Source organism: Pristiophorus japonicus, chromosome 9, assembly GCF_044704955.1.
Source record: "Pristiophorus japonicus isolate sPriJap1 chromosome 9, sPriJap1.hap1, whole genome shotgun sequence".
Taxonomy (NCBI): domain Eukaryota; kingdom Metazoa; phylum Chordata; class Chondrichthyes; family Pristiophoridae; genus Pristiophorus; species Pristiophorus japonicus.
The window spans coordinates 158,915,153-158,928,092 of NC_091985.1; the positions used below are offsets into that span (position 1 = coordinate 158,915,153).

The window sequence follows — 12,940 nt, forward strand, 5'->3', positions numbered from 1 at the left end:
AGGAGCAGCACCAGGGGTGGGAGGCCATTCGGCCCGGGATAGGAGCAGCACCGGGGGTGGGAGGCCATTCGGCCCGGGATAGGAGCAGCACCGGGGGCAGGGGGCCCTTCGGCCCGGGATAGGAGCAGCACTGGGGGTGGTGGGCCATTCGGCCCGGGATAGGAGCAGCACCGGGGGCGGGGGGCCCTTCGGCCCGGGATAGGAGCAGCACTGGGGGTGGTGGGCCATTCGGCCCGGGATAGGAGCAGCACCGGGGGCGGGGGGCCCTTCGGCCCGGGATAGGAGCAGCACTGGGGGCGGGGGGCCATTCGGCCCGGGATAGGAGCAGCACCGGGGGCGGGGGGCCCTTCGGCCCGGGATAGGAGCAGCACCGGGGGCGGGGGGCCCTTCGGCCCGGGATAGGAGCAGCACTGGGGGGGCGGGGGGCCATTCGGCCCGGGATAGGAGCGGTACTGGGGGCTGAGATGGGGGGCCTTTCGGCCCGGGATAAGCGTGACACCTCCTAATGTGAAGAGGCTTGGGGCAAAAACAGAAAGGTGCTTGTGCAAGTCGCTGCTGTTATTCATACAATGAGCTGCCCAGAGGCAGTCAAGAACGATGGAAAGCAGTTCCCTTACATTAAACACAAGAGCTCAGTTAAAACAATTAATAGCAGTTGTGTGCTTATTCTTGCTGTAATGGACCGGCACCGGGGGCCTTTAGGCCTGGGATAGGAGCAGCAGCAGGGTTGGCGGACCTTTTGGCCTGGGATAGCTGGGGCCGGGGAGGCCTTTTGGCCCATGATAGGAGCAGTACTGGGGGCTGAGACGGGGGGGGGGGGGGGGGGGGGGGGGGGGGCCTTTCGGCCTGGGATAGCAGCGGCACCAAGGGTGGGGAACTTTTTGGCCCGGGATAGGAGCAGCACCCGGGGGGGTGGGGGCATTTGGCCCGGGATAGGAGCGGCATTGGGGGCTGAGACGGGGGGGGGGGGGGGGGCCTTTCGGCCCGGGATAGGAGTGGCACCGACAGAGGGGAAGGGCGGGGGGGGGGGGCATGCCATTCAGCCCAGGATAGGAGTGGCACCGGAGCTCTACAATTGCTTATGTCTTGTGCACATTTCACTTTCCAGCCTCAGCCCTTCAGTGTGTCCCTCGTTATCCTGGCAACCTGGCGTAGACCGTAAGCTCCACCCACAGAGCTTAAGAACAATCTGCGCCGCGCCAAAATCAAAGTTTATTACGCCGAAACTTGCAACTTTTTTTGGCGCAGTCGGCCACTAAAAAAATTTGGACACACCTTTACAACTGCACCAAAAATCGGCAATGTGGAAAATTGGCCCCGATAAATAAGAGTGTACCAAAACAAAACCTTTAAACCCAACCAATTTAACAAACTAAACTGCACACCTTTAATGGATAGGACTGTTATCATTACAACTTAGAATTTTCAATTTGTGCCCACTGAAAGACCATATTGATTGTATTAATCCAATTATGAAATGGAATTCTCAGCTTATTCCAGTTGTAAGAAATAATTTACAGTTGATTTTTTTAAGTCATTAAATAGTATTTACCTTCCTCCATTGTGTATCCTGTATTTACAGCTTCTTGAAACCATAAACAGCAAGAGAGTCTGAATGCTTTTATTTAAAAAAAAACTTAATCACTACCTAATCATACAACTTTTCACATGTAGAAAAACTAAAAATCCAGTTTATAATTTTATCAGTGGGGTTGACTAAAATCAGCGGAACAAGTATATGCCACTCAAAAGAATTTGGCAAATATTGGTGTGAAATATTGCAGTACCAAAAAACACATACGGCACTTTGAGCCTGCTCCGTTATTCAGTATCATGGCTGATCCAACTCAACTCCACCTTCCCCACTATCCCTATACTTCTCGATTCCCTCAGTATCCAAAAATCTATTGATCTTGTCTTGAATGTACTCAACAACTCAGCATTCACAGCTCTCTGGGGGGGGGGGGGGGGGGGGGGGGTAGAGAATTCCAAAGATTCACAATCCTTTGAGTGAAGAAATTTCTCACCTGTCCTAAATGGCCGACCTCTTATTCTGAGACTGTGAACTCTAGTTCCAGACTGCCAACCAGAGAAACATTCTTCCAGCATCTACCCTGTCAAGCCCCTTAAGAATGCTGTATTTTCAGTGAGATCTCGTTCTTCTAAATGCTAGAATATAGGCCTAATCCACTCAACCTCTCCTCAGTAATACTGTACTACAATACATTAGTGTAAATCCTGCAAAAGTACTTCAAAGTTAGAACACTTTTGGCCTCTACTTTTGGGCAAGGTACTGGAGACCACCTGATACCTATGGAATTGTATCGCAGTAAGAAATCTATGGGCTACATTTCCATCTTCAACGCTACCGCCCGAATCTTAATGGCATTCCGGCGTATGTATCTTTAGAAGCACCGGAATACCGTTAAGGTCCGTTCCCACGATTTTTGTAGGTCGGATGTCGGCAGTGGCTGTACTGAGCGATAGCGGGTGGCGACATTGGCCCCCTGGCGTTGGCGATCTGCTTACCTTTGTAAAGGCAAGCATGTCCCCAGCAACGAGCCGGTGTCTCTTCTCTGTACATGCGCGGCCAGTCGCCCACGATTTTGGGGTCAATGATGACCCTGCGCATGCGCAGAGGAGAGAAAGAGGCTTGCTGCTAGTGGAGAGGTTCGTTGTGAACAGTTAGGAGCAAGGCATTTGAATTGTATTTAAAGCATACTAATAATACATAAATAGTAATAATAAATATAAAGTTTATAAAATATGCAAAGAAATGGAGAGCACGAGTGGGAGGAGGGCCTTGTGGTTTTCGGAGGAGGCGCAGGAATAGCCGGTGCACGAGGTGGAGGCGCGCTGGGAGCAACTGACCCGGTGTGGACACGAAAAACCCGCACCTAACGTCTACCGAAGAATCTGGAGAGATTTCAGAGGCGGTGTTGCCTGCCGCGCCCGACATGCGGGGGCCAAACCAGTGCCGCAAACGGAATGATGTCATTGGGTTGGCGAAAGTAATAACTTTTATCATGCACTGACTAATTACTCTTAATGTAGTGCCACGTTTTATGTTGTAGAGCTTGGTGTCATCGATCTCATTGTGTTCATCTTCTATATTTTGATGTGTTCATCATGCAACACTTGCGTCCTAATGGTACTTAAAATGGTTCACTCATTGACAAAAAGGACTGGGGATAGTTAATTGGGGATGTTTACCTATGTGTTTTGTAATAGTAGCTGTGAAATTAGTTTACACATTTTTGGTCACCTTTGCAGAAAAAAAAATTAGCCAGCAATAAGGCCGAGCTCCGTAAAAAGGGCGGTGGTCCGTTGAAGAGGGTCGAACTATCGGACCTTGAGGAGTGCGCTGCAGCCCTGACGGGAGCACATCACAACACCGCGACGCGTATTGCTGCTGAACGGGAGGGCAAGTCTGCATAATCCCTGGGCTGTACCGCGGTCATGTAATTCAATGCTATGACAATATAATGCTGGGAACACTAAATGTTGTTAGTTCTGACATGAATTGTTGGCTGATCACTCTGCCACTTGGAAAGCAACACAGTTTGGGACTCTTTGTTATGTCATGCAGTTTCTGTCTACTCTGCTTGAGTTTCATGTAATGATTCTTGGTAATATGATGCAGTAGTGTTGCTCCTCTACATAAGCCTGCGCAAAGTGAAGTGCACTAATGTCACCTCTGACCCCTCCCCCACTCATCTCACCTCTGACCCCGCCCCTCCCCTGCCACGAACCATTATGATGTTTTACAGTTGCACAGGAGCAGCCTGGCCCTCCCAGAGAGGAGTTATTAGAGGAAAGGACAGTGGAAGAGACGGTGATGGAAGAGAAGGAAATTTTGCATTTACGGCCATGATTATTTGCTTGTGGTTGACAAGAACATAAGAACATAAGAATTAGGAACAGGAGTAGGCCATCTAGCTCCTCGAGCCTGCTCCGCCATTCAACAAGCTGCACATTGAGAGTAGAATCCCTTTCGGTACACTTCCGTTTCCTTTAAAGGTGCTCGCAGGGCAATGAACCTAGTCTATTGCACCCTGGACCTTAAGGAAGTTTGCTATTCTCAAAAAACCCTCATTCTGTGCCTCCCTGGTCATTGTAAAGTTAATAAAATCCATCCTGTGTGCGTAAAGCGCATCAGTTACCTGCCGAATGCAGCGATGTGTGGCACACCGAGAGATTCCGCATGTCACCAGTTGATGCCCGAAATGAACCAGATACATAGAAAGTGCAGCAGTCACCTTCAGCTCGACGGTGCTGGTAGGATGCACATCTGCCTTAATGAGCTGATATATCTCAGTGATGACCTCTTTCGGAAAAGCAGCCTTTTAATGCACTACATTTCTGTCGGATGCAGGTACGAATAGTGTTCCCTGTAATTTCCTTGAGGGCAAGGTCTCCTCCTCCTTAAGAGTCTACGTCCTATTTGATTGGGCATATGGTGCTCTTCAATTAAACTTCTTCTGGCTCTATTCTGCATCATGTAAGTAGTCAGCAATATTGGCAGTGAAAGTACATGCCCTACTCAGGATATCACCCAAAAATCAATTCCAGGCTGCTGCCAACTTGACACAGCCTTTCCCCCCCACAATTTCCCCCCCCAAAGATGGAGGCACAACGCTGTGATAAGGCATGTTAAGTACCTAAAAAAACGGGCGGTATGTTTCTACAGCGATAGCGGGCGGTAAAAACGGGCGACTTGGTAAATTTTGGGCTGGGGGTGGGGAGAAGTTTGTGCATTTTTTTGGCGGGCGATCTGTAGCAACACCAGCGGTAAATTACATGCCAAAATTACCGCTGCCGATATTCGGGCGTTAATTTTCATTTTGAACATATTTGGGTGGTAAGCGAGCGGTCTAAATAGAAATTCTAGCCCTATGTATTTAGAACACGGAAAGGGAGAATAAGTGGCAAAGAAAACTGCTGAGAAAACCAAAGAAAATCCAGTGTGTTTTCCCCCCCTTCTAATGCTAATTTTCTCCCACCCCTCCTGAAGGCCAAGTGCTCCACTATCTCGCCCAAACAACCATTATTGATGTGGAGTAAACTTTGGCAACGACGGTAAACGGGTAATTGGGCCACAGAAGGAAACACAGCCAAGCTCAATTCTGTACTCTCAGTATCTACACATATGCTTTTCCGGCATGGGTCACTGGACAGGAGCAAGAACCTTGTCCCACATACCCCTGCCTACTCCAGTAAACAGAGGCCAATTGCAGCAACCATTGCCGTAGTCAAGAACAAAAATATTGGAGTTTTGCTGACAGTATGGCTCAGCTATTCTGCATAAACCCAGTCATTGGATCAGCCACCTTTTTTGATCCATTATGCACCCGATTTCTCGTGGGAAAATTTAATCAAACGTAGGCAGCTTCAAAAGATTCAAGTCAGTCAACCAAAATAGTCTTGCGAATAGTTATGTTCCTGCGCTTGAATTCTGAAGCACCAAACTCATGCCGGGGTACAGTTCAACAAGTACCTCTTGCCTTTCTCAAGTGGTCATGCACGAGCCTCGACAGCAAGCTATTCAACAAAAGGAAAGCATTTGGCCCCTCGAGCCTGCTCCGCCATTTAATATCATGGCTGATCTGATTGCGGGCTCAGCTCCACTTCACTACCTGCTCTTCATAATCCTTCCCCTGTTGAGCCCAATTCACACATTAACTTTCCAGAGTCACTGGATAGCAAAAAAATTCTGGGGATGAGTTCCCCCTCCTTCCTAGCCAGAGGCGCTGAAGCCAGTTGTAGTGTTAGTCATTTGAGCTAAGATCTGTAAACTCAGCATAGAGGGAACCTCAAACCTTCCATATCCATACAGCTCAATTTCAAGTGGGCAGTTTATTGCCAAATATACAGTTAGTGTGTCCTTGTTATTTAGTACCCAGAGCCCTACTAAAAAGTGATCAAAATTTATATAAAATGCAGATAGCCAGCCAATACATCAATAATTGAACATACAGAACATTTAATATCACACATTACATATTAAGACAGCCAAAGCGTCTTAGGGTTAGGGTTAGTTATTGCTGTGGCACACTTAACACTGGAAGGGATGGCTTTATGGACAATCCAGAAAGAGCATGAATCCCTCTTCTGCATTGCCATCCCTTCTGCACTGCTGGGGCAATGCTCCAATATTTTTGGACAATGGGAGGGTCGGGGGGGAGGAGAGGAATACAAGGCCAAGACTCTGCTCCAAGTCAGGATGCAAATACAGAAGTTTGGAAGGGCAAGTGCAGGATGAGCAAGTCAGAGTTTGGTGACGCTCATTGTCCAGCCACTCACGAATAATCAACAAGTGGGAGAGTCAACGCCAGCCATGGAACGTTAATTTTGAAGCTGGCGATATGCATTAACGGTGGTGGTGTCTTCACTGCAGACCGTAGTCTCAAATAGATTAATTTAAAAAAAAAATCTGGCAGCCCAGTTAACTTACCCAGTGAGATGAGTCTCACAGAGCAGGAATGTTCCAGCTTCAATCCCAGTCTGTGGTGAGCTAGCAGATCTTCAGGGCAGTGGAAGGGGTACGCGAGTTCACCACAGCGCCTCTCAAGATCAGGAAGGGGTAGAAGAACAAAAGTTAAACCAGAAAATGAAATTGTGCACGGGACATCTGGCAGGAACAGCATCAGACACGACTGCAATGCCCTCAGTTGTATAGCTTAAACTGTCAAGCTTAAACTATGAGTAATGGTCACTTGGGTGAGAATCCAGTTACTGGCAGCTTCTGGAGAAGAAAAAAAAATGGGAAGGAAAATAAAAAAGGTATTCATCAGACCTGCAAAGAATATGTAACCTTTTCTTGCATTTTAAAATAACTTTCTAATGCAGGAAGGACAATGTGCAGGGGAGGGGGGCGGGGGGAGGTAGCCATATAATTCTCTGTGGCCTTTTTATCTACTGCATTATATCAGAGGGCCTCTACTTTGCTGAAGCATTTACAAACCAGATGTATGATCGGTTTGATTTTGAGACACCATACATCCTTTTGAGCACTGGAACTATGCCTCCATGAACAACCAAGAAAAAATCTCCATTTGGAAAGACATGGTTAAAAATCAAAATCTTTATTACAAAAATAAGTTACACTCACCTCCAGCTTACAGTATAAAACAATGTTTATCTGCAGGAATGAAACAATGATGGTCAATGCCAATGAAATCTTGCTGTATTTAGCAGTAAGGTCCTTAAAGGACAAGTAACATCTCCAGTTTCCATGGGTGGATGAAAGCAATGATTGATCAGGTAGTTTTAAATTGAAATCAGACTATACAGAAAACCAAGTAACTTTTTCTCAAGTTTTATTGAGTCACATCCAGATTTTAACCTTTCATCTATTTGCGAAGCATGGGGTATACTTTTAAAAACTACAATATCCCTTTTTAATGGGCGATAGAGATTTAAATTTTAAAAAGAAACTTTCACATATCTTAGTCTTCTATTCCACAATTTTTACCGAGATTTTTGTTCAATTTTCTTGGCCCCTATCCATCTACTTGGTCCCGATTCACACTTTTTTGAAAAAAGTTTCCAGGAACCCTGGTGAAATATTAAAGGCAGGAAAGCATGTTCACGCCATCACGCAGGTACTGACACACTCGCATCCCTTACAGGTGCTCTGTAAAAACAATGACATTAAACCTACAGTGTCCATTATTTCTACACTGTGACAGTCTAACATGATTATAGCAACAGCTTCATTTATAAGGAATGCAGTATTCAATCTTGAAACAGAATGGAATACTGTCAAGAGTACTGCTCTGGATAAAACGCAACAGTACAAAAGGACACTGCAGACTGCTTGATCTTTGCAGACTACTTTCACTTTAAAATCTGATGCTTCAACATCTAGAAAGTTATTTCTCCCATCCTGTCCCCTGAAGTTATCAACCCCTTGATGGTGTGCAGCTATGCATCCTACAGCATCTCAAACCAGGTGACATTATTCTCACATGAACCACATGCTATTTAACTGTAGGAACCATGTGCACTTCCAGCAGGGAACACCAGTAAGTGAGAAAAGGAGTCTTAACCGATTTTCCACCCCAACCCAGGGGAACAAGGACAATTATACCCCCAACTGAAATCGGTTAATTTAGCAGGAACCTTCTGCATGGCTCAGCTACTTAGTAGATAAACTCAGCTGTTGGGATAGCTAATGTAAGGAATATTAAAATAGTATCAACTGTCAAACAAAATGCTCAATTCAGAACTAAAAACATGGCGTCATAATGTCAGGGTATTCCTTAGGTGTTCAGAACCATATCCATTATTTTAACCCTGACTTTAACCATAATACACCAAATGTCTTAAAATGTGCATGGTGTTAGCCCAGCCATCCAATTTAAAACATCCTATGGTACAATCTCCTACAAAGTTATATTAAAAGCAAATGGCTTAAGGACAATATATTTACAAAAAGTGTGGAGTTACGGGAATTATGAATTCTCACTAACAAATTTATCCCAGAAGCTTGCTACCCACTCGAGTTCAAAAAACCATTAAGCCTATTCTAAAGCATTATACTGCAATACCTTCAATTCATTTAACCCCTTCAATACGCTGAAAGCAAATATCCCAATTTAACCCTAGATAACCTGCTGCTGCTAATAAAGCATTCTAATTACACAGCAATTTTCAACTTCAGTCGTAGTTTTTCACTTGGTCGTTGAAGATAAAACAGCAAGATTTGATCGGTGTCTGGTTGGTACTCACATGGGGTTGCACTATACAACTTTAGGGACCAGGGAATAGGATTGAAGAATCTCTAGGTAAAAAGCAGATTCGACATTTCTGAAAGGCATTTACAAAAGCTGAACCTTGCCCAAGTCAGCAGAGCAACATTTTGAACAAAGTGTGCTTACTTCAGAGTTCACATCAAATCCAAATAAACTGGATTAGAGAACGTGATTTTGTATCAACTTCATTAGAACACAAAGATATGTGCAATTTTATACATTGGTAGGACTAACCTATACAAAACCATCAAAAGGGATATTGTACTTTATTTCAGAATGTATGGTTTGCTGTCAAATTGAATGTTCAATTTCCAACATCTCAGTACTTACAAAAGTAACATCTCCTTCAACTATCATACAACCTAAGGCTAACTATAGTACCTGAAAAAGCAAGATAGCAATTTCAGTTCAATAGAGACAAAAGCAAGACTTGTTTCTGGTCATTTGTAAGATAGGGCCACACTATAACTTTATATACCCTAAGCCAGAACTAATTGGAGGAGGGTACTGAATGGGGGAAAAAATGCAGACCAGCAATAAAATACAACAGGGTTCCTTTTGTGGGCAAATACAGCATAACAAGCCTTGCTCTTGTTTACAGTTCTCTATTTACAGTACACATTGGGTAGTTTAATCCTCGGCTACTGAGGTAGTGAACCAACCCTTTTTTTTTTTAAAAAGACGGGTTCAGAAAAGAACCATTTTTCTGGAATGCTCGACTACCTGAAATTTTGGCGATTACACTTCCATCTTCAAGCAGTTCTCTTCAGGAATAATGACTTACAGAACTGCGGTGTGAGGTAGTGATGAGTAATAACGAGAGCACTACAATCAGCCGGACTTGAATGTGATGGTTGGGCACGAGTTTAAAGTCTTCCAAGCAAGTCTGGCATTGTACGAATCTTGTGACCATTATGAAATCTTTATGACACAAAACTTAATGGTCATCACCCACCACTACCTCGGTACATTACAAAAAGGTACATTTGCTATACAAAATTTAAAAATTATAGTCCATATATGTTGAAATCTGAAGCTCTTCATCTCCTTGGCTGTTCCCCGGTCTCCAATTGGCGTCATGGTCTGGAATCTTACCACCATCTCCATTAGCAGCTTCCAGTGTAACCTCCACATAGCAAGTCAGTCGTCATCAAAACAGGTCAGGACCGGCCTCGACCTCGCTTTCCTGCTAGCCAGGCAACAAAAGGAAGCCATTAAATTAGGATCTAAAACTAAACCAGTTTTAGAAAAAAAAAGGTCGACAAAAAGTTAAACACATTGTTCTCATTAACACAGAATTTAATGCTTCAATATTCCTGTATTTCAGGATCGAAATTTAACGTGGCAAATCAAGCCGTCATTATACCAAGTGAGCTCAACTTAAACTAAGGAATGTATCATTTAACTTAATTAGGTTTTAAAAGTTTTTTTTTCATAAAAGCATCTCTTCAAATTAGCAAATCATTCACTTTTAATCGAATTCACGTGCAGATACACCAAGCAGAAGATCCAATAGTTTAATGTAATTTAACTTTGTTGGCTTAAAGTAATGAAAACAATTTGAAGCAGAAATTCAGTTTTATTTGAAGAGATTCCAAAGTGCATAAAATTTTGTCTAAAATTCATCTAGGTTACAGAACTTCATTCTTCGTATTGATGTAAGAAATGGTACACTCCTATTTTTAGTAAGAATTGAGAATCAAAAATAAATTACTTATACTCTTGACAACACATTTGAGCAGCTCGGCTAAACAAACTTCAATTATTGCATTATGCAAGTATAAGCATTTTTAGAGGTTAAGCAAAGAACAGACATACTGAGCATTTAGTGCTGAATATTATGAGCAGCTAGTTTTTTGTGATTTGCGTTTTAGAAATGCATTTTAGAGCAGTTTCTTCATAAATACATCCTCATGAAGAAATGTTGAATTTCACTGGAAAAATAACTAGTGAAATGGTACCAATTTTAGTTGCAGATAGTAACAAACCACAAAGAACACATTGATTTAACTCTAAGATACTATTTGGTGTCATCTCCAGAGCACCTCTATGGCACAAAAGAGCAGTGCATGTTAGATTCAGGTTAAAGGGCCCAAAACAACAGCAATGCATCAAGTGAGTCAGAGGTAACTGAAATCCAAATGTTCATTGATTTATACGTCATTGTTAATTATCCTGAACTACAATGCAAGGGAATCGGAAACCCTGCAGAATATAAGCACTGCTGTTGCAAAATAGCACTCATCCACTTCTTAACGTTAATGTTTACTTAATTTTAAATACCATTCAGAAATATATAAGCAATCCAAATCATTAACTAAATTGTGCAGACATTAACACATTCCTAGTTTGCTTTCTGTAATTCATCCACTCTGACCAAGGTTTTCCATTATAAATTCTTTGGAGAATTTGGATCAGTTTTTGTAAGATTGTAAAAAAAAATTGGTCGAAAAGGAAAATTTATGCAACAAAATGGAATTTAGTTAAATTCATGTGGTTTGACAGAATTTTGAAATTTTATTGAAATAGACATTAACAGTAGATAGAGAATACAAGAATGAACTTGACAAAGTGTCACTTCTGGAATAGTCAAACCAAGAACTGGTAATAATTTGAAATATCAGTCAACAACAAACAAATTTATTTAGGTCAACTTGCCTACTTCCTGGGAATGCAAGGTAGCAACATACAGCGTCTTCAATTACTTCAAATACAAGAAATTCAGGAAAAAAAGCAACAAGCTAATTTTGTAAATTACGCATTTAACTTTAAAAGCCACGGCAACAAAACTACTAGTAATGTACATACACTGAAGCCAAATATTAGACTACGTTTAGTTGTTGAGCCAGATTTCCAAAAACTTTTTTGTGGCAAAATCATGATGAGAATTATGTCCAACTTCTGCTAAACTAGATGGAATGCCTTTATCCAAACAGCCGAATTTCAAAAACAAAAAAAAAAGCCTTCTCCACAGTCAAGTGGAATCATTGCAGACTATGCAGTAAAGTCCAAGTGAATTTGTTTTGTAAAAATATATATACACATCTGCAAATAGGGGATTCTTGCCAGATGTCACCAATTAGCAAGTGACAGCCAATCAGATTTAAGGCCAATCTGTATTTTGAAGTCAGTTCGGACAGCCTATCAAGTCATATTTTACTGAACCCCTAACGGTCTATTTCCACTGTTGCCCATAAGTATCCTGATAAAACTCCTGGTTGTTCTCAGATTTGTAACCATAGTTACCAGAATAATCACCACCTTGGAGCGGTTGCTGAGCAATAGGTTGGGAGCCCCAGTTCTGATTATTGGTCTGGCGCCGCTTCGAATCTGGCTGGTTGTACCCATCAGCTTTTCGTTTGCCTCCTACATTTCCACCGCGGCCACCCCTCACACCACGTACCCCGCGGCCTCTCTGCTGCGCCTGGGGACCCCCTCTTGCACCACGAGCACCTCTCCCTGCCATTTGGCCACGCGGGGTGAATCCAGATCTTCCACGCGGTTGCGGAACTCCGCGACCTCGGGCCAGAGGGGCACCTCTTCCACTTCTGCCACCTCTTCCTCTGGCCGTTGTCTGATAATCGTCATAGCCATAGTACGGATCTTCATATCCTCCACGATAATCATGATAATCATAGCCATAGTAATCATAGTAATCTTCATAACTATAGTAATCAAGAGGATAACTGTAACCTCCTCTGGCTCCACGACCTCTGCCTCGTGCTGGAGGGGGCATGCGGGGAGGAGGGTAGTAGTAATAATCCTCATACCTGGAGTTAAAGAGAAGATTACATTTTGATTTGTTGAAAATACATAAAGCTCGTCAAGTTCAGTTACATTGTTAAGCAGACTTTTTACAAAAAAAATCAAAACCACCAGAGGTTGATTGCTATTTATTTTAAATAAATTCAACCAATCGCTGGCTATGCAAATTGGTAGCAACTGAAACTGAGCCAGCATTACCAGATGTCGGCGAGGAATTACGGTCTTGCTCCTACTTTGATTAGGAATGCATGGGAAATGGGAAACACGCCAGCTTTTCTACTCAACTTACTTTTAATCAGACCAAAATGTATCTGGAGCAGCTTTGGAAATCTAACAACTGCAAGAAAATGACAATACACCCTATTAAGAGAAGCAAACTATACAGTGCGCTCCAATTCATGGGAGTAGAAAGTTACAAA

General features: G+C 43.2%; 1 protein-coding gene across 7 annotated transcripts in view; it reads right to left on the reverse strand.

The window, feature by feature from the left end:
* Nucleotides 1–7,069: 7,069 nt before the first annotated feature.
* The window catches only part of LOC139273288 (heterogeneous nuclear ribonucleoprotein Q), a 29,201-nt gene continuing 23,330 nt past the window's right edge, over nucleotides 7,070–12,940 (reverse strand). Inside the window, exons 11-12 of one of the 7 annotated variants that reach the window (XM_070890002.1) lie at nucleotides 12,003–12,526; nucleotides 7,070–9,945 (exon numbers count right to left, since the gene is read on the reverse strand). In XM_070890002.1, coding sequence (XP_070746103.1) covers nucleotides 9,917–9,945; nucleotides 12,003–12,526 — 553 coding nt within the window. In that variant the 3' untranslated portion in view covers nucleotides 7,070–9,916. Of the gene's footprint in view, nucleotides 9,946–11,253; nucleotides 12,527–12,940 lie in introns of those variants that run through there. The other 6 variants (XM_070890005.1, XM_070890004.1, XM_070890003.1 and 3 more) reach the window with 6 other exon arrangements.